Consider the following 19,361-nt stretch of genomic DNA (forward strand, 5'->3'; position numbering starts at 1 on the left):
TATTTGCTTCACAAGCACGATTTCCTTCATCTGCCCTGAGAACGCCAACTGTTCCAAAGGCACCAAATTCTCTACCAAAAGCCGCCAACAGGCATCTGCCTGATCTTTCGTGGTTCAGATGGTCAGAGAGAGGCTCGCCTACCCATCTGAGGGGGTGTGTTGCCGATCAGGCAAGGTTCTGTTCTGTGACCCAGGAGTACTTTCATCCCAAATGTGGAGTCCTCATTTGATGCATTTGTTCTGTCGTTATCGCCCCGGTAAGACTCCTTACCGATGCTGGATCTGACCAATTACCTTCGTTTGGACTTCTGGAAGTCTCCTTTTGTACCTTAACAACAATCAATCCACTTTGTTCAATTCCGTGGTGACAATGGGGTACCTCTGATAAATGGCCCTGCTCTGCCTGCCTGAATGCGCCAGACATTTGCGCGAACTTTGGTCTACAAAAATAAGGAAAGTTTGAAGTTTTCAAAACTGCCACTTCCTACTTATAGAGACCTTTTCTACAAGTAGAAAATCTAAACTTTTGACGGGCATGTCGAGCCTCAGCCCGGTATATCGTTATACACATAACAGGTCCGGTTGTGAGGTGGTGTAGGGGTACAAGTATGCCACTAGCGCAAAATCTGGCAGGTGTGGGCTGTCGCCTTCTGCATCGACGACCGCCTCCACAATCTCTTCCATCCTCAGACCACGAGCGGCCCCGACTGGAAAATGACCGAAGCGAGCTCGCATTCAATTTTTGTCAACTCTTTAGCAGTATGCCAGCTTACCCATATTGATGCCGTGATCGCTACGCCAGTTCTAATTCCCAACAGTGCGATCACTGCCGCGCCAAGAAACTCAGAGTTGGTTCTCGTCCTCTGGCCACCAAGATCCAACCCCGCCCCGGCCGAGATGATCTCGATGTATGGTTCTGACATGTGGCACAGTGTTCAAAAGAAATACCTAGCTGCAAGGGCTGCTTGAGAAGCTCAGTGGCCTGTCATTACAGCGGCAGAGCCCATCGATCACCCCTCACTCGCGTGTAAGCCCCATCGACTTGTGTCTCTTATCCATCCTCCGGATTGTCTGTCCTTCCTGGTGCCAACAACCTCATAGGTACTTGACAGATGTTGAGAGTCGCTTGGAGCGTGTTGAGAAATTGTTTGCTGAACTGCTCCCCGATGTCGACATTGATCAAGCCCTTGGCGCGAGGGTGGCGGGCACCCCCAAAAGCACAGCGTCAGATCACTTCGCCCCACGAGGCCCATCATCCCAAACACCCGGGCAGCAGATCTCCAGTCCTATTTCAGAAGCTGTACCTGAGGAATCAGATGGGTTCGATTGGCAGGAAGACATTGCGGTCCTCGCCGACGGCATGGCTGCGCTGTCCGTCGAGCCCAGAGGCGCGGGCTATCTAGGTACGCCAATCCTTACTTGTCTTCATATTGAGTGAGCTAAATTTGACTTCTGTTTAGGTTCAACCGCTGGCGTGTTCTTCCTCAGATCGCTCCTCCTCCTCACTGGCCATTCCGCCGCGCTTGCCGATGACCAGCCTAGACCACCGCGACTTCGACAGCGCCTGTCCTCGCGCGACCCTTCATCCCAGCTAGCTGCAGTGAATGTATCACGCCAGGTCATAGACAGTTTGGTTGATACTTATTTCTCTGTATATCACTGCGCATATCCCTTCATTCATGAACCAACTTTTAGGGCTCAGCTTCATGAAGTCATACCGCGACCACAGCAAACGTCGTGGCAGATGCTACTGCACACTGTGCTGGCCCTTGGAGCATGGTGCCTAGATGATACTCAGGGGCAACTCGAAGATCAACTATACCATCGAGCTCTCGCATTCGGAGAAGATGAGTCATTGTTTGAGAGCGCGAATTTGACGTTTGTGCAAGCTCTTGTGCTGCTGAGCAACCTCAGTCAGAAGCGGAACAAACCCAACACTGGCTCCAATTTCCTCGGGTTGGCAACACGCATGGCACTCAGCTTGGGTTTACACAGAGAGCTACCAGACTGGCGCATCAATAAGCTGCAACGTGAGATGCGTCGGCGGGTCTGGTGGGGGCTCTACATATTTGACAGCGGCGCGTCGACTACCTTTGGCAGACCTATCCTCTTGCCCGACACTGAAGCTATGGATGTCCGGCCAGTTCTGAACATCCATGATGCGGTAGGAGTCTCCATCTTTGTGCTCTGTGCTCGTGTTGACGCCATGAAAAACAGTCTCTTACCAGCAGGACGACCGACCAGCCTGTCGAAGTTAATGAGCCAACTCTCTACTCTGGCCTGAAGATTCAGAGTGATCTTCATGTCCATTCCAACTTCATCTCAAATCGACTTCTCTCGTCGGTCGGTGTCTCTGCCGAGAGCGCGCTGTCGATGGATGCAACATTGAGTCGATGGGCGAAGACCTTGCCATCGTTTTTCGCCCTTGACTACGATGGCCAATGCTTAGAGTCGACATTTCTCTTCACGAAGTCTCGTCTATGGTGGCGCTTCTGGAATATTAAAATAATTCTATTTCGACAAATCCTGCTTCAACAAGCGGCTAGAAAGGGTGGAATAGGCGAGCCTCTGAATGCCGGCTCAGCCGAAGAACAGTGCAGAAGCATCGCACTTCAAGCTGCAACTGCCACGATCAGGTCCATTGACTTTTACACAAGGCACGGCGTTATCACCAGGCTTGCCACTTGGTACCTGATGTAAGTAACCCGTCCGGCATGGCGCTGCCCTCAAGCGGCTGACAGGGAATAATCCAGCTTCTTCTTATTCCATGCGTCTCTGATCGTGGTTCTTGTCATCCATGGCGACCCCGAATCATCAAATTTGGCTGAATGGCAAGCTGATCTCGAGATTGTTCGCCATGTTTTCGGCAGTGTCTTTGCCCACAATCCTCTGGCAACTCGCTGCGCTAATATCATCAACGAGATCCTGCTCCCCGGCCAAGTCCCGACGTCTGGGGACTGGACGAACATTCAAATGGGATCTTGGTCTATGGATCCGGCTCTGTGGCCCACTGAACCTACCGACGACTTCTATACCCTCTTCGGTTGGCCAGAGACAGGATCATTCCAGATGTAACACTTCGTTGGTTCGTTTTCAATTCATACTAATTGATAATTCGGACATGAGGCTCAATCAGATTCTTGCGTATGTAGGCACCATTGGGCACGTCGTTTTCGTCGGCCCGCAAGAGTGCAAGCTCCATTGTGTTCTCGATGCCAGCTTTTAGGTGTCGGGCTGCGAGTCGAAGACGCGCCACGTCCTCTGCTACGTCGACAAACCACCTGACAAAATATACATTAACGACCACCGGGGAGTGAGTGATGGGGTTGGGAAGCTCTTTACTTGTCATCGACAAGATCAGCGATCTGGTCCCACGGCGCCTCGTTCAGAAGCGTGTAGTTGCCTTCGATTATCACCAATCTCGCTTCTGAGGACAGGGAAATGCTGTTTGGGACAGGGTCCATTTCTGCGTGATCAAAGCTCGGCGCCCCAATGATCATCGCGTGCTCGCCGCACCCTGTTACCGGCATCTGCTTCAGCTTTTTAACAATCTCCAGGAAGCCAGTTGCATCGAAGGTGAATGGGGCACCTCGGCGGCGAAAGGCCAGAGCTGGGTCGTTGAAGGACGAAAGAACATGTCGAGAATAGTGAAATCCGTCCTGGAGAAGCATGATAGTGAGAATTGTGAATCGCTATAACTTGAGGTGGGAACGGTAGTTTCAACACACCATTGGAAGGACAGCAACATGTCTTATGCCGTGTCTGTTCAGGTCCTCGAGGAGAGTGGTCGCGACAGTCGACTTGCCTGAGCCGGGAACACCAGCCAGCGCAATCAAAACTCGTTGTCTAGGATCATTACGACTTGGTTCAGCGAGAAGATGCTCGGCGCGAAGCCGTAGCTGAGCTGTGGTCTTTGCCAGGTTATCCCCCAGGTTCTTGTTTTTGGAGAGATCGAGCATACTGAAAGGCGGTGCTTTGAATTTTGTCGCAAAGAGAGAGCAGTTTGTTCAAAGACTGGTGTTTGCAGCTGTTTTGCTGGAATTTTAAGCGAACTAGACCGTGGCTCAGCATCCGGCGGCCTCGAACATGTCCGCCTACCACAACACTCCGCATGCTCGATTGGCCCGGACGACTGACGTCCGATCAATAAGAAGGCTGGTGCACATCTGCGGAGATCAATGATCAACAGAGTACAAATCGTAGATTCCATGAGTCAGTCAAGTGGTGTAAGCCAGCCATTCTTGCCATTGCAGTTCCCAAGCCCGCAAATCGTGTGGACCCGGAAGAGGTGTCGGCGTTCGAGGGCATTGGTCCGGACTTCGGTGACCCGAAGTCAAACTCTAGGTTGGTACAATCTTGGCTCTAGAACCGCGACACGATGTATCCTTCCACAAGTCGGCCTGATATATAAATAAGTACCCCAGGTCTTCCCCGCAAGGAAAGATTCCCCGCATTCGACTGGATCAGATCAGCATCATCAAAAGCTAGGTCTTGAAAACTTAAAGCCGAAAGATGTCAGAACTTCAAGTCTCCAATTCGGAAGGCGGTTCTTCGCCCAAGCGAAGTCCATGGAGCTTGCTGCGCGAGAATCCTTTCATCGTTGGACTATCAGCGGTACGGTCTGAATTCCTGTCTCGATTTGCAGTTCAAACCAACATAATCTTTGCTACCCCCATTCATTGTCTACTCATATTGTCCTCCTTAATTCCAACCCTTACTAATTTCTGTCCAGTTTGCTAGTCTCGGTGGTTTTCTGTTCGGCTATGACCAAGGCGTTGTTCCCGGCGTACTCACAATGAAATCTTTCGCCGCCACATTCCCTCGCATCAATATCGACAGCGGCTTCAAGGGTTGGTTTGTTTCGTCACTTCTGCTATTGGCCTGGCTTGGATCTCTGTCAATGGCCCCATAGCCGATTGGATCGGCAGGAAAGTCTCTATGCTGCTAGCTGTTGGTATTTTCACAGTTGGATCTGTCTTTCAGACTGCTGCCAACGATGTCCCACTCCTATTTGCAGGTAAGTTGTAGGTCCAAACCTTTCCGCTTGCTACCTTTTATTCAGTTGTTTATTCGTAACCAGCCCGTGCTATTGCGGGATTCGGCGGTGGCATGTTGACCATGATTGTCCCCATGTACATCTCCGAACTATCTATGCCCGAAATCCGAGGAACACTGGTAGTCATGCAACAACTCAGTATCACTCTTGGTATTCTTGTCAGCTACTGGCTCGAGTACGGAACCCAGTACATCGGCGGCACTCGATGCGCTCCAGATATCCCTTACTCAGGCGGCACTACCAACCTCCCCAAATTCGATCCTCGTTACGATGTCGGCCCGGGCGGCTGCACCGGACAACCCGATATTTCGTGGCGCATTCCCTTCGGTCTGCAGATTTTGCCTGCTCTCGTGCTGGGCATCGGCATGCTGTTCTTCCCTGAGTCTCCTCGGTTCTATCTGCTACGCCGCAAAGAAGACGAGGCACTTGCCGCCCTGGCCAAGATTCGACGAGTGCATCTCGACACTACCTCACTGCGCAACGAGTACCTTGGCATCAAGGCAGAGGTTCTGTTCGAAGAGGCTCTCAACCGGGAAGGGTATCCTGGTAAGACAGGTATTCCTCTATTCATCGCACAACATGTCGCCCTTATCTCGACATGGTCTGCCTCAAGCGCCTGGCTATCGGCTGCTGCGTCGCCTTCTTGCAACAGTTTATGGGGTACAACGCGATTATATACTACGCGCCGACGATGTTTTCCCAGCTGGGTTTGTCCGGCAAGACGTCTGGTTTGCTCGCGACCGGCGTATATGGCATTGTGAACACTTTGTCAACTCTCCCAGCTCTCTTTCTTATTGAAAGAGTGGGCAGGCGCCCTTTGCTTCTCTGCGGAGCCGCTGGAACGTTCATCTCGTTGATCGTTGTTGGCGGCATCATTGGTGGTTTCGGAGAGTCACTCAGAACGAATAAGTCAGCCGGGTGGGCTGGCATCGCTTTCATCTACATTTACGACATAAATTTCTCTTACTCCTTCGCTCCCATCGGGTGGGTTCTTCCCTCTGAGATTTTCAACCTTGGAAACCGTTCGAAAGCCATGGCAATTACAACAAGCGCGACCTGGATGTCCATCTTCGTCATTGGATTGGTGACTCCGGACATGTTGGAGACCATTGGATACGGCACCTAACTCTTTTTCGCCGGCTTCTGCGCCATTGCCTTCTTCTTCACGCTTTTTGTTATTCCGGAAACGCGCGGCAAAAGCCCTGAAGACATGGACCTGGTGTTTGGCGACACGGCTGCACATGACGAAAAGACGAGATTGGTCGAGATAGCAGCCTCCATGGGCCTCACTGATGTTTTGCCGGATGAAAAGATTGATGATGCTGCAACCAAGGTTGAACACCACGCTTGAAAGGTGCCTCACAATGCCAGGTCATTCTGGTGGGTTTCGGAGACGAAGGAAACAGGCAGCGAGAAAACAAATCGCACGATGGTATACATTGATACCGCAGGAAAGCGCCCAGGTCCGAGATTATCTCTCTGGGGCGTTGCCAATTATCATGAGAACTTAGGTAGCTCACACAGGTTGTTACGTAGCAAGTCGTGTTCTGCGCAGCATGGCACTTGGATCAACAACATGAAAAGCAAAGCAAATAACAGTTTGGGTATATCATTAACGCAAGGTTTGGTACCAGACCGGGGCGGAATATGTGAACCAGCAGAACCAGCTTATCACAGTCTCCGTCAGCGTTGCCCCATCTGTGCTGCCGGTAGTTGCCGCCGCCGCCGCCATCACCACCATCGTGGGTAGAGCAGTCAAGATTTAGACGTGAATGTAGAGTAACAGCATCTCAACGTCGCATTTCTGCCCCTCCACTCTATCATCTGGAGATGCCTGGTAGGCCTACCATTCCTAGAGCGCCTGCACCAGCTGCAGCCCCGATACTGTTCGGGCCTTCACGGTGGCCGAACGACCCGTATATTCTCTTCTCCCCACCGTTCTCGTCTGTAGCTTGAGATGCACTGTCGTCCTTTGGCAGCACCTTCTTCTGGGGCTTCCGCTCGTGGAGGGGCTTGAGGTAGTAGAGGAACTTAGAGAGATCCGGCATTGTATCAACAGAAATTCGAACTTGTGGTGAGAGCGCTGTGAAGGCGATTGGAAGACGAGGGTCAGCGGACGCTGTGCTGAGTGACGGGGTGACGGGGTGATTGGTGTTTGGTGGTTGTAGTGAGGTCTCGTCTCAAGAAACTCCCCAGACATCGGTGCCCAGCCTTTATCAACGTCGTTTCCTTCTCACAACCATTTCTTGCGATTTGTGGCAGCGCAACAGTCGCGTGTGCTTCGCCATCATCTCTGTGAAAGGCCCAGCAGATCTTCCATCAATCAGTGTTGTAAATAAACGCCATTTCATGGCCAGAATGAGGCCCTCGAATGCTGTGCTACACCGGGGGTTGAAGAGGCCACGCCGCAGCCCTGCAGGGCGTTAGGCGTTCTTGAGGTCTGGCCGCCCAGCAGGGGTGCCGTTATGTTACAATCATATGACAGCCTGGGAGCATTATCTGATTGGCCATCTTGAGCAGATGAACATCTGCGACAGCACAATCGTTGCACAGAGAATAGTGCCGTTGGAGACTGTCTTCACAACTGTGGTGAATGGCTGGCCTTCATTCGAGGCCATCGCTCAAGAGCGCAGCCATAGCCAATATCAAGGTCATGTCTGTAACGTTATCATACTGCAAAATTAATCGTCGCGTCGACGATGTCTTTCGTCCTGCTGATGTCGCGCGCTTGATGAAGGTCTCCTGCGATCGTGATGTCGAGACTCACGACGGTCGCGGTTCTCTTCGTGACCGTCGAGTTTGCTCACCTCATCACGTTTCCGGTCGCGGTGCCGTCTTCCAGAACGTCTCTCCTCTCGCTCAAGCCTCTCTCTGCGCCTGTCGTCTCGCCGCATCTTTTCGAGCTCCGCGTCTCTCTCTTGCTGTAGCTTCTGCCTTTCATTCTTGACTTCCCTCACCTTGGCGGCCCCTCGCTTCATCATAGCTAGTGGGTCGCTGGAGGTAATCCTGTCTGCTGCCCGTTTCTTGCGCCCAGGGTCTTCGTTGCCCCAGACATCCTTTTCAGATGCCTGGAACCCATCTGGCTGTGTTCCGTCGTCGGCTGTCTTGGAGTACCAGGGGTTCAACATGCCTCCACGGCCCGGGGCGCTCGACAGACGCATCCTGTATTGGTCCTCGTATTCACGCTTCTTCTTTTCCGCCTCTTTTTCCGCCTCTTCATTCTTTTCTGAACGTCGGTTTGCCTTGCGCTCCTCTCCAAACAGGTCAATGTGTCCGTTCCGATCCACAATCGGCGCGCTGCTTGTTTTCCTTCGCGAGACATCTTCTTCGTGTGTTCGGACCACAGCAGATCGTTCCTGGGCGATTCGTAGTTCAAAGTCCGTATCGTCCTCGCCCGTGCGTTTCCGCTTCTTGCGCTCGTGACCCGAAGCATGGCGATCGCGCCGAACGACGGCTTGTTCGGGGCTAGGTTCCGGTAGAGGCGGAGGCTCTTCGCCGCGCAGTATGGCTAGTCGACGCTCTGCATCAACTTCTTGCATGCGCTGTTCCTCAGCTTCTTCGGAGGCTTTGGCGGCTGCCTCATCGCGGCGGACGCGGGCGATGTTGTCCGCGTTGTACACGTTCCAAGACTTCTTTCCTAGGAGATGACTAAGCTTCGTCAGCGGCCATGCGTGGGGTGGGTTTTCAAGCAATGCGAAGCTTACAGAGGCATCTTGATGGAGGTTGCCAGAAGGCCAGACTCATCGAGTCCCTTCCGCCTGGGTCTGGACCAGGTGATTTTGGGTGCCTGAAGCGAGAACGAGCTTGAGCAAGGAGCGAGAATGAGCTTGAGCAAGGAGCGATAAGTGATAAGGCCAGCTTGGAGGGGCCTGCTGGCCGTGGGGAAGGCGAAAACCCCACCATGACGGTATGGGCGCCACAGGTAGCTCTGCCACTAAACCGCTTTCAGCGGGACAGCTGCGCCTGAACGGACAGTTCAGGTACTTACGAAACACCAATGTGACGACGCTGGCCTCCTCGAACATCTACAGAACACCTTGCGACCAGAATCTGGAAGTGAACACATCGCTCCTTTGTTAGTCCAAGAACAAGGTCACAAACTATACGATAACCCACGATCAGATCTCCCTGTACCTTCACTTCACCCACACTCTCTCCGACATGTCACGAGCACCGCCTTTCGGCCAGGGGAGGATGGGCCTTCCAGGCGCCAACCCACGAGCAGTGCCCTCCAGAGACCAGCCGCCCCGCGAGTCCTATGGCCAGCAGCCCCAAGGCTCTTATGGAGGCTCTTATGGAGGCAGCGGTCAAGGGTACGGCGGCCAGGGAGGCTACGGACAACCACAGCGATCCCCCGGCATGCCTTCGAACTATGAGAAGTCTCCCATGTCCCCTCCGAGGGGTGCTGGCGGCGGCGGCGGCGGCGGCGGAGGTCGACAGGTCCCCCTCACGGTCGGTAAGGTCCAAGATAAGACCATGCAAAGCCATCTCATCTATCACAACAAGTCAGTTCATCCGAATCTTGCGGCTCGCTTCAAAGCAGTGCTAACAGTAATGAAGATGCGCCGTGTCGCCTATGGACTTCCCTCCGAACCGCGACGGCTCCGACCTCTATATCCTCATCCGTGGTGGTGAGCCTCTTGGCGAATACGTTGTCAGTGCCGAACCCGTTGACGGCTTCCCGCCTGGAACCATCTCTTTGTCCGACCCTCAGCGAACGTGGTGCCGCATTGGCATGATGGACCGCTTCACTGGCGAGATCTATGATCCCTTCAGCCAAGGCAGTCAGGCCTACCTCGGCAGTTTGGATGTCGAAGTATCATTTGCCTCAGTTAAGAAGACGTCAGCTCAAGCATATGACGAAGACGACCTTGTGCCACGATTCCTCAAGACCTACCAGAATCAGATCCTATCTCCGGGCGAGAGGATCCTGATGGACGTGAATAACGTTCCCCTCATGATCGTTGTCAAGACCGTCGGCTTGGTGGATCTCGGCATGTCGACAGAGGCCGCTGGCGCTGCTGCGTCCAGGGAGCCTCGATCTCGCGGCATCATCACGCCGGAGACAAAGGTTAACTTTTTCAAAGCGCCCGGTGCCGAAATCAACCTGAAAGCCTCCGCTCACAGGGCCAACACCAACTCGATCATTGCTCCCGATTTCAAGTTTGAGGACATGGGCATCGGCGGCCTCGGCGAGGAATTCGGCACCATCTTCCGCAGAGCCTTCGCATCTCGCGTCTTCCCGCCCCGACTTGTCGAAAAGCTTGGAATTCAGCACGTCAAGGGAATTCTCCTCTTCGGCCCTCCCGGTACCGGCAAGACGCTGATTGCCAGACAAATTGGCAAGATGCTGAACGCTCGTCCACCCAAGATCATCAACGGTCCCGAAGTGCTCAACAAGTACGTTGGTGCTTCGGAGGAGAACGTCCGGAAGATGTTCGCCGATGCGGAAAAGGAGTACAAGGAGAAGGGCGACGAGAGCGGCCTTCACATTATCATTTTCGACGAGCTGGATGCTGTCTGCAAGCAGCGTGGATCAGGCGCTGGTGGAGGCACTGGTGTCGGTGACAGTGTGGTCAACCAGCTTCTGACGAAGCTCGATGGTGTCGACCAGCTCAACAACATTCTGCTGATCGGAATGACGAACCGAAAGGACATGATTGACGAGGCTCTGCTGCGACCTGGACGTCTGGAGGTTCAGCTGGAGATCGGTCTCCCTGACGAGGACGGTCGAAAGGAAATCCTCATGATTCACACCAACAAAATGCGTGAGAACGACATCATGGACGACTCGGTCGATGTCCAGGCCCTTGCGGCGCAGACAAAGAACTACTCTGGTGCTGAGATTGCAGGTGTCGTCAAGGCTGCGACGTCCTTTGCCTTTAACCGACACACCGAAGTCGGCGAGATGGCAAAGATGAAGTCGGACGTCGCCTCCATGAAGATCAAGATGGAGGATTTCCTGGCAGCGTTGACCGAAGTTAAGCCAGCATACGGTGTCTCAGAGGACGACCTGGCGAACTCGATCAAGATGGGCATCATCACGTACAGTCGTCATATCGAGGACATTATCCGCACTGGCATGGGCTATGTCAACACCCTCAAGGAGGGTCAGGTCCTAGACAGGATGTCAGTCCTCTTCCACGGCCCTGCTGAATCTGGCAAGACAGCCATCGCATCACACATCGCCATGTTGTCCGAATACCCCTTTGTCAAACTCGTGTCACCGCAGAACCTGACACCCTTCCGCGACGAGTTTGGAAAGAAGGACTACCTCTCCAAGGTCTTTGCCGATGCTTACAAGTCCCCGCTCAGCATTGTCATTCTGGACAACTTTGAGCAGCTCATTGAGTGGAACCCTATCGGGCCTCGCTTCTCCAACACCATTCTTGACAGACTGACGTCCCTAATCCAGTCTGCGCCTCCCAAGGTAAGCCGCCTGCCATCTTCTCCATTGCGACGTATCACTAACAAGCATACGCAGGGCCGTCGCCTCTTGGTCTTCGTGACAACTTCGGAGCTGAACGTCCTCAAAATGCTGGGCGTCATGAAGCTCTTCAGGCGTCAGATCCCCGTGCCTGCCGTTTCCACGCTGCGCGAGCTCGAGAGCCTTCTCAACCAGACAAACAACTTTGACTCGGCCGACATCAACCACATTGTCAACACCATTTCACAGGACACCGGGTCGCAACAAGTTGGCATCGGTATCAAGACGGTCCTCGAGTGTCTGGAGGAGTCACGCGTCGAAGCGGCCAGGGGAGAGGCGAACATGGTGGAGAGCTTCACAGGCCGCATCGTGTCTGCCATCGGGTCGAATCTGGGTTCGGAATAGTTAAAAGTTAGCCATAGATGAAAAAAGTTAGCCATAGATGAATATGATGTCAGACATGTTGCGCTTATTGATCACGCAGCCCACGGCATGGAGGACTAGCTGCCGGCGTACCTCTATCTGGCTTTGACTGAATTCTTGTAGGTCTTGAGTTGTAACTTTTTCCAGGTTACACAGCCCTCCTATCGAAGCACTTGGTCCACAATGTTGTTCTCTTTCTTGACGTATCTGGTGACGCGTATCAAGGGTCACTCTTCACAGGTTATGCGTATCAGATCGTTGGGCTGTAATTTCAGAAATCTAGACGATACTCCCTAGGCCAAATGACATGGGGATATGGCACTGGGACTCAAGGCAGCACACAACAAAACGTGTCTGTCAGCCAATCTTTTAATGCCATTGCGTAACTAAAACCACCTCCTTTCTGCACCCGTGGCGTTCATGCAGTGCTCCCGATGGTCCTCCTCGGGAATTCAAAGTATTCCCAGCCTCTTTTGATAGGATTCATACTCTGCTCTGCACCGCTTGTAACCCATCGACGCAGGAAGGCTGCTCGCTAATCACAGGAAAAGCAAAGCGTCAGGCTCGATGATGTGAGGTCACGCTTAGACACATCACGGGGTCATGGACTGTAGTCAGGAAAGCTCGAAGTCAATGATCGAAGCGGGGATTTTTGATTTACGCTGTGGCCCGAGGGGTTGTCTTATTCAGAGGGCTTCGGGCGTTGATTTTATCTTGGAGATACATCACAGAGAAGTTCTTGAGCTGCAGACAACACGAAAACCACAGACTGTGATGCTGCCATGTTATTTGGACTGGCCGAAATTAACAAGCCTCTATCTGGTCACCCAGAGTAAAAGGAAAAGGTCACATCGTGTGCTACTTAGGGTCTTCAGTCATTCGTTTTGACATCGTACAGAAATGGGTTTGAAGTCCGCCATACACTTCGTCGTCAAGTTCTAATACGCGTGCACTGAGCTAGAAATCATGTTCTTATTTCGGGTGATTGAACCAACTTTGTACTTCAAGTCCGTATATGTTCGTTCAGGCTATGAAATCTGCCTTGTAGCATTTCAAAGTCACCAGTCTCATGAGATCGTGCAAGGGCGCGATACGTCTAGATCATCCGTAGTACCCCATGAAGATGCTACATACTTGGACCAGGTGGAATCACTGCCTTCTTCATTGAAGGCTCAGAACGAGAGGATCTTTCCATTTTCCCTCAGATACTCAGAGAGCCCTTCAAAGCTACAACTCTTCATTCGGCTGAGGACTCCGAGTGTGGGCACGTTCGTGGACTCAATATGGGTGTGGACACTTCAATAGCTGGATTCCCATCACCACTCTACAGCTCCGCGCTGCACCGAAGGCCTGTTCTTTGACCACACGTTGTAATTTCCGAGGCTGACCTCTGCTCAGCTACGGCTCCAGTTGTTCGCTCAAAAGATGTCAGGCTCATGTAGATGAAGCCATAACAAAGTTCAGTACGACTCGATAATGTGTCCGGTTCTCCGTGAGGCATAACTGTGTAAACGCGTCCAAGTGCACTCCTTTGTTGTAAGGACCACAGCTCAATTTCACTGGAACACACTATCAGCTTGATTAGCTACCTACCTCCGATCCGTGCCATGCATGCCTTCGTGACGCGAACAGTGGATGGAACAGAAACGTGACCATGCGGGGGCACATACAAGGGACGTGGGGATTCCCGTTGTCACCCACGTACATGTACAGTCTTTACAACATCGCGGAATACTACTTCACATCATGTAATCATTGCTAATGGTGGTTGAGTGCATGTGAGTTGGGACTGGGAGGGTGACATACGCGCGGAGCGTGGGCCTGTAACTTTCGGCCCAGGGGCTCAGTAAAATATTAGGTTGGCGAGGGAGAGACTTTTGCTTCAGGGGGGGGCCTCACTCTTTGTTTGACGTGCCTTTCAGGGGGCTCGAAGCCGACTGTTCCACCTGATTAGGCCTGTAGCACGCTACCTTGACATCGGGGCCAGAGAGCTCTAAGTCCAGCAAGAAAAAAGGTTCATGGTCCGAGACAGTTCTCAGAACCAGATGTATCCTCACGCGGACCGCTCGTGGAAACACGGCAGTCCTAAGTTGCATCGCACTTAGCTCTTTTGCGATCTGCCTACATAATCTACTACCCAAGTACTTCACGAGGGGTTAGTACTACGAGAACCGCACAGCCCGTTCTCGTGGCCATGTTGTACATGTATGCCTAGGTCTTGGAGAGCAGGTGAAATCGAGCAACTCTTTTCCGCCCATGGCAGCGGAGAACTCGGAAGTCTGGCATATGAGATAAGGCGGACTGCTGCGCTAGATTGGTGTTCATACCACAATCACCGTCAGAATTCTGGACCATGGCAGCCAGCAAAGGAGCACCGATCCTGGAAAGTGGTTCTGGAGACTGTAATTGATGACCACAGCTAGCCCAGAAAGGACTTGCTTGGGTGTTCATCATGCAAAATCAGACTAGCAGGACTACTGTAGGTCCACCCTCTCTCAAGTTGGGCAGCAAGATCACCAACGACCACGCGAGATAACCCCGCCTCGTGTGGTCGCAAGCGATCGGGGAGCCGGCCGCTGCCCATCTCCGACATGAGCCTTCGATCACCTGACCGCCATCAAGCATTGAGCACCGAGATGGCGCCCGGAGGTGACTGAACCCTTCACTATTGACGACTGGGGTTGCGCAAACTGCATTTCCGTCGAACCGCGCTGCTGGGAATTTGACGTGGGAAGCACAGCCTCGAAGGGGGACGTTGGTTCGATGACTCGTATGAGGATCGTTTCCGCGTCACCTACCTAGTGCTGCGATAAGAACCCTTCAACCTAAAGCTGGTCGCAGGCGTTTTCTGGCGGCTTCTCTCCGTACGGTGAATCCTTTCTTACGTCAATGATGGGACCGAAAGCGAAGACAACAGTTCGATTATGGTAGAAGCATGCACCGTTCAGCTTGCTCTACGCCTCACTAGCAGCCATGTGGAAATGGTTCATCTCGTCATGAGCTGCAATTACAGCCAGCTCAGCCGCCGTTGGCTTGGGGCCGCTGCGCCATTCACCATCAAAGTTTACGCGGCGTGCGGTGGTTTTCGTGACGGCCCGGCACCTCTGCGGCCAGGGTTTGTGTCGGGCGGCGCGGGGATCACTTCTTGGTCTGAGGTTTCAGGCTGGGTGTGAACAATTTCCAATCCTTGCGCCGACAACCGTGCTCATGTTGTCGTACTATGTATGTCTGCAAAGGAACAAGCGCGCTCCACTGGGCCATTGAGGTTCAGACTGGAAGCCAGATTCGACGGCCTTGAGCTCGCGTGATGGTGACTTGTTTGCCCAACCGGGATTTGAGATTTCTCAGCCCTTGCTGTCCGCCAGCTTCATAGAGTTCCGGGGGTATCACCAGGTGCTATCCGGATCGTAAACCATGCAGTTTGACCTAGCCCCCTTGTCCGTCGTCTGATGCCCACGCGATTGGCCTCTGTACATTAACATAGTTAACATTGACGATGATGGTGTCTTGCGTTGCACACTTCAGGTTTGGTTATAAAGCCATCAAAATAGTGTCGTGCAACACAACGAATCATGGCTTGTGGAGTGAGAATCTTCATCGGACGGGAGCGGATCTGCCTGCGACCACTGCCGAGGGCGGTACTGTGCGTGCGATGACCTTTGACAAAGAGATGTCGAGTACATCAGTCTGGTATGGAAGCCATGAACCATTGTTGCGCTGAGTAAAGCTCACTCACCCACTCACCGGTGAGCGACGCCTGCGTGCTGCATGACGGGGCACGTTAGCCATGTGATTAAAAGCCGTGTCTTGCAGAACGAGTTGCAGTAAAATGCAGGTAGAGGCACAGGATGCAACCCTGTATGGTCCAATCACAGCCAGAATCATGGTTGGCTTCGCGACACCTGGCCGCGATGCCGTGAACCTCGTCGCCCGAGGTGAGTTTGATTTGGGCGGTGCGAGCGAAAGCAAACGTGTGAGAGACGAGGGCTTGGCCCGTCGATTAAGCAATGGGCACTCCACAGCCTGAGAACACTGGACGGATCTCATCTCCTCTTCGTCAACGCTGCTAGGAAGCACAGGGCGGTCGGCTCCTGAATATGGTTCGCCAGGCGTGTCATCGAGTCGGCCAGGGGCCCTTGTTGCTTCTGCTTGGTCACAACAACTGGTGGGTACAGGCCAAAAGGCAGCGTACATAGTATTTCTTTTTGTTCGTCGCAGTGTGCTGACAGACTTTTCGACGGCTACGTTGCGTTGTGGCACGTTTGTGCCGTGTTGTGTTGACATGGGCCCTCAGGGTCTGTGGGGTTCACGTTTGTTCTACATGTACATGTAATCCATGGCCGAGCCAGAGGAACATGTGTTGCGACACTGGACTTGGATGTGCCCTGTTGGCAGGGAGTGAACGTGTCAGGATGGGGACCTGAGCCTAGGCGGCTGTCAGCGAGGCGGAGGAGGGGTAGACTGACAGGTGGAGGAACGTTAATAAGGTTGAAAGACCATAGCATGATGGCGTATGGATGGATAGCCAGCCAAGGTCGCCTCTTCCTGCGGGAAGCAGGGAGGATGGAGGATGGAGTGAGACACAACAGTCCTGGGCGAACCAGTGCCGCAGCGCGATCGTCAGGTTCAAGGTGCTTGCTAGCTACAGAGCTGCTCAGCTCGCTCGCTGCCGTGAGACAACAAAACATTCAGCCTGACGGGAAGGGAAGCCTGGCTGGACACACCATCTGAAGAAGCCGTGGTCTGTCTGGTTTAGTCCCCAATGGGCCGCGGAAGCCACACGATAATCCGATGATGCAGAAACAGTCTAGATCGCATGAACGAGCAAATTCGACGACCAGGCTCAGGTCCCCCCTAGGGCCTAGGGATGGGGGGGGGAAGGCTTTGACACGAAGCATCCGGGCCGATGAGATCCGATGTTGATTAGGTGTGTGCAGTTGACAAGACGTGCTGACCCAATGAAAGTTTTGTTACCCTCCCAAGACTTTCCTAAGCCAAGAAGTACAGGCAGAAGATTAAGGCGATGTGTGTTTTTGGTTTAGCAAGAGGGTCGAAATGGCCAGAGACGCGGGGCAGCATCGGGGAACAAGACAAGAAAGAAGCACCACCGCATTGACATTACATCAGGCAAGTGGTGTGGGTTGGTGGCCTGGGTGGATCATAGCCCCTGCTCTAACCAGGCGGACGGAATAAGTACTTGCTCTAACAAGCTAGGTACTTTGATCCCTGGGTACTTGGTTTGGTACCATGGTACGGCACAAGCAGGCAGGTGGGCAGGTAGTCGAGGCGACCGGGCAGTTCCCGCGGTCGGGCTTGGCTGCCCTCATCGGTTGATTGCTCCTGCCCTACCAATACCTACCTTTCGCTGTCTCTGACGCACTGCACTGCACTGCACCTGCCCTCTGGTGTTGCGAGATCCGCGCCTCCCGTCATAAGGTACCTTACCTCAATGAGTTCTTCCACTGTCGTAACTATCTTCCTTCTTCCCTGCCTGCCCTACCTGCTTTAAGGACATACCCAGGTATGAGGCACGTAGGTCGATAGGCATGTATCAGATACTGCTTCCATCCTTTTCCATGCCGTCCCTATTGGCGTTGAGGGTCTCCAGCTCCCAGGCCGCCCCTTAGCAAGGCACCTAATGCCTTAGTCCCTTCGCCAAAAGGTTCCGAGGCGACCTCTAGATTCTGGGCTTTCAGCGGTCCCCTTTCAGTGTACCAATGAGCATATCCAAAGGCCGAGTTTCGAGTCGAGCCATGTGCGATTGCCAGGTGGAAGGAGTGATTACTGGCCGGACCGTCCCCCTGTGGCGCGACCACTTGTCGGACCCATGCGGGCTGTGATCTGGCGCCTGAGAGTCATGTCCAAAGAAGTACCTACGGTACCTAACGAGGTAACCCCCCCTGTCGCACTTGCCCCCTACCCCTGCCCAGTCCATCCCCCAATCCCAAAGGTCATTTTACCCTGCCCCCCCCCATTTGCCCAGTCATATTGGCTGCCTGCCCTCACGAACCAGTACCAGCTACCTACCCACCTGGCTCTGCTGCCGTTTTGCTGGGCTGCCATTCTGCCCGCTCCCGTAAACTGGGACCTGTAAATCCCCATCTGGGTCGTACCAATCTCAACTACCTTCCCATCGTCGTCATCCTCCTCACTCCTTCTGCTGGGCTTTGCCTGTCTGTCAACTGTCGTCTGTCACCACCAGCCTCACGTTTTCTGACACTGTTCGGCCCCAATACATAGGTCTGACGAGTACGTGCTGTGCATTGTGCTGTCGCGACACGAGGCAAAGACACGCCAAACCAAACCCATTCGATTCATTCGTCGACCGTCTCCTTTCTTTCGACGACTCGCATCCAGTCACAGTCTCCAAACGCCTCCCCAACTCGGCGGTCGACCCCCCTTTCGCCCCTCCTCGCCTCAGCTCAACTCGAATTGACTCGAGTCGCATTGCCTCACTACGACTGGGAACAATTTTTTCCACCCCCTTAATACGGCGTTGCCATCGACGAACCACTTGTCTTGGACCAGATCGTACTCCTTTATGGCGTCGATACGGACGTGACTCTCCAGCAGCCACTGCACCCATTCCCTCAAAAACCAACGGGACGCATATGCAAGACCAGAGCAGCCTGTCACCTTGCTTGGCGACCTGAGATCCTCGCGACGCAACTTGAACAACGAAACCCAAAACCAACAACGACAGATCGATGACAACCCCGGCTGTTTCTCTCTTAGTCTCCACCGCGCCATGCTAACCGTATACACATCTGCGCAGTGACCTCGACGAGCAGTACCCGCTCGGCATAAGTCGCCCACACGACGTTCTCAAGCTTGAACGCCTGTCATGGACGTCATGAGGTCCCCCTCGCAACCTGCGCCCACCGGCCTGGGTCTTTCCATGCCTTCTCCGCAACAAGACGTCTCGCAACCCGCCACCACCCTCAGCCCTGCACGAAAAGCGGCACGCGAAGCAAAACGGAGGAGAGCTTCACCACCCAAAGTCGGCACCTTGGGAGGAAAGGAGAGTGCAACACCAACGACTCTAAGTGGCACCAAGTGGACTGGAAAGACGCGCTTCGCAAGCTCAGCAACGTCGAAACCACTCCTTCCCGTTACGGAGCGCAAATCCCAGGAGGAGAAAAACACTTCACGAAGGGCACGTGGCAGGGGCAGCGACGACAAGGTCGACATCGCTCCAGATGGTGGTTCGGCTGGCCGTGATGGACGGCAATTCACGGTGGCGAACGTTGGGAACAATGGTCGCATCTACCTTAGGTAAGAGCGCAACATGGCTGTGTGGTTGCAGCACAGCCGTGACACAGCCATGACTCCATGCGGGAAGCAGGTCCAAACCTGGAAAACAAAGGTTAGGAAGCGATAGACTTTCAACTGATGGTTCTCATTCTAGGCCCTCTGTCCGACCAGCACATCAACGCTACCCCCCAGCCCAATTTT

The 19,361-nt window shown here is 53.5% G+C and overlaps 7 protein-coding genes across 7 annotated transcripts; 4 read left to right on the forward strand and 3 right to left on the reverse strand.

Annotated features, from left to right (window-relative positions):
• The first annotated feature begins 660 nt into the window (after positions 1-660).
• Positions 661-3,138, forward strand: VDAG_07081 (lactose regulatory protein LAC9). The gene is made up of 7 exons (XM_009655986.1): positions 661-759; positions 819-848; positions 933-1,027; positions 1,102-1,403; positions 1,461-2,164; positions 2,218-2,696; positions 2,754-3,138. The coding sequence occupies exons 1-7, from the start codon at positions 715-717 to the stop codon at positions 3,073-3,075; spliced, it is 1,977 nt and encodes a 658-aa protein (XP_009654281.1). The 5' UTR covers positions 661-714; the 3' UTR covers positions 3,076-3,138.
• On the reverse strand, positions 3,104-4,169 carry VDAG_07082 (phosphoribulokinase/uridine kinase family protein; the record flags this gene model as incomplete). Its single annotated transcript, XM_009655987.1, has 3 exons — positions 3,747-4,169; positions 3,343-3,692; positions 3,104-3,281 (listed from the first exon to the last, which is right to left on the reverse strand). The coding sequence occupies exons 1-3, from the start codon at positions 3,957-3,959 to the stop codon at positions 3,104-3,106; spliced, it is 741 nt and encodes a 246-aa protein (XP_009654282.1). The 5' UTR covers positions 3,960-4,169.
• A 343-nt stretch (positions 4,170-4,512) lies between these two features.
• VDAG_07083 (H+/hexose cotransporter 1) lies at positions 4,513-6,577 on the forward strand (the record flags this gene model as incomplete). The annotated part of the gene is made up of 5 exons (XM_009655988.1): positions 4,513-4,614; positions 4,733-4,850; positions 4,913-5,017; positions 5,081-5,602; positions 5,839-6,577. The coding sequence occupies 5 exons, from the start codon at positions 4,513-4,515 to the stop codon at positions 6,180-6,182; spliced, it is 1,191 nt and encodes a 396-aa protein (XP_009654283.1). The 3' UTR covers positions 6,183-6,577.
• Positions 6,578-6,651: 74 nt separating this feature from the next.
• On the reverse strand, positions 6,652-7,384 carry VDAG_07084 (uncharacterized protein). Its single transcript, XM_009655989.1, has one exon. The coding sequence runs from the start codon at positions 7,102-7,104 to the stop codon at positions 6,877-6,879; it is 228 nt and encodes a 75-aa protein (XP_009654284.1). The 5' UTR covers positions 7,105-7,384; the 3' UTR covers positions 6,652-6,876.
• A 276-nt stretch (positions 7,385-7,660) lies between these two features.
• VDAG_07085 (uncharacterized protein) lies at positions 7,661-9,122 on the reverse strand (the record flags this gene model as incomplete). The annotated part of the gene is made up of 4 exons (XM_009655990.1): positions 7,661-7,713; positions 7,824-8,704; positions 8,761-8,990; positions 9,045-9,122. The coding sequence occupies 4 exons, from the start codon at positions 9,120-9,122 to the stop codon at positions 7,661-7,663; spliced, it is 1,242 nt and encodes a 413-aa protein (XP_009654285.1).
• Positions 9,123-9,217: 95 nt separating this feature from the next.
• Positions 9,218-11,949, forward strand: VDAG_07086 (vesicular-fusion protein SEC18; the record flags this gene model as incomplete). Its single annotated transcript, XM_009655991.1, has 3 exons — positions 9,218-9,561; positions 9,617-11,486; positions 11,541-11,949. The coding sequence occupies 3 exons, from the start codon at positions 9,218-9,220 to the stop codon at positions 11,886-11,888; spliced, it is 2,562 nt and encodes an 853-aa protein (XP_009654286.1). The 3' UTR covers positions 11,889-11,949.
• A 6,801-nt stretch (positions 11,950-18,750) lies between these two features.
• On the forward strand, positions 18,751-19,185 carry VDAG_07087 (uncharacterized protein; the record flags this gene model as incomplete). Its single annotated transcript, XM_009655992.1, has 1 exon — positions 18,751-19,185. The coding sequence occupies one exon, from the start codon at positions 18,751-18,753 to the stop codon at positions 19,183-19,185; it is 435 nt and encodes a 144-aa protein (XP_009654287.1).
• Positions 19,186-19,361: the final 176 nt, after the last annotated feature.

This window comes from Verticillium dahliae, genomic scaffold (genome assembly GCF_000150675.1).
Source record: "Verticillium dahliae VdLs.17 supercont1.15 genomic scaffold, whole genome shotgun sequence".
NCBI lineage: Eukaryota > Fungi > Ascomycota > Sordariomycetes > Glomerellales > Plectosphaerellaceae > Verticillium > Verticillium dahliae.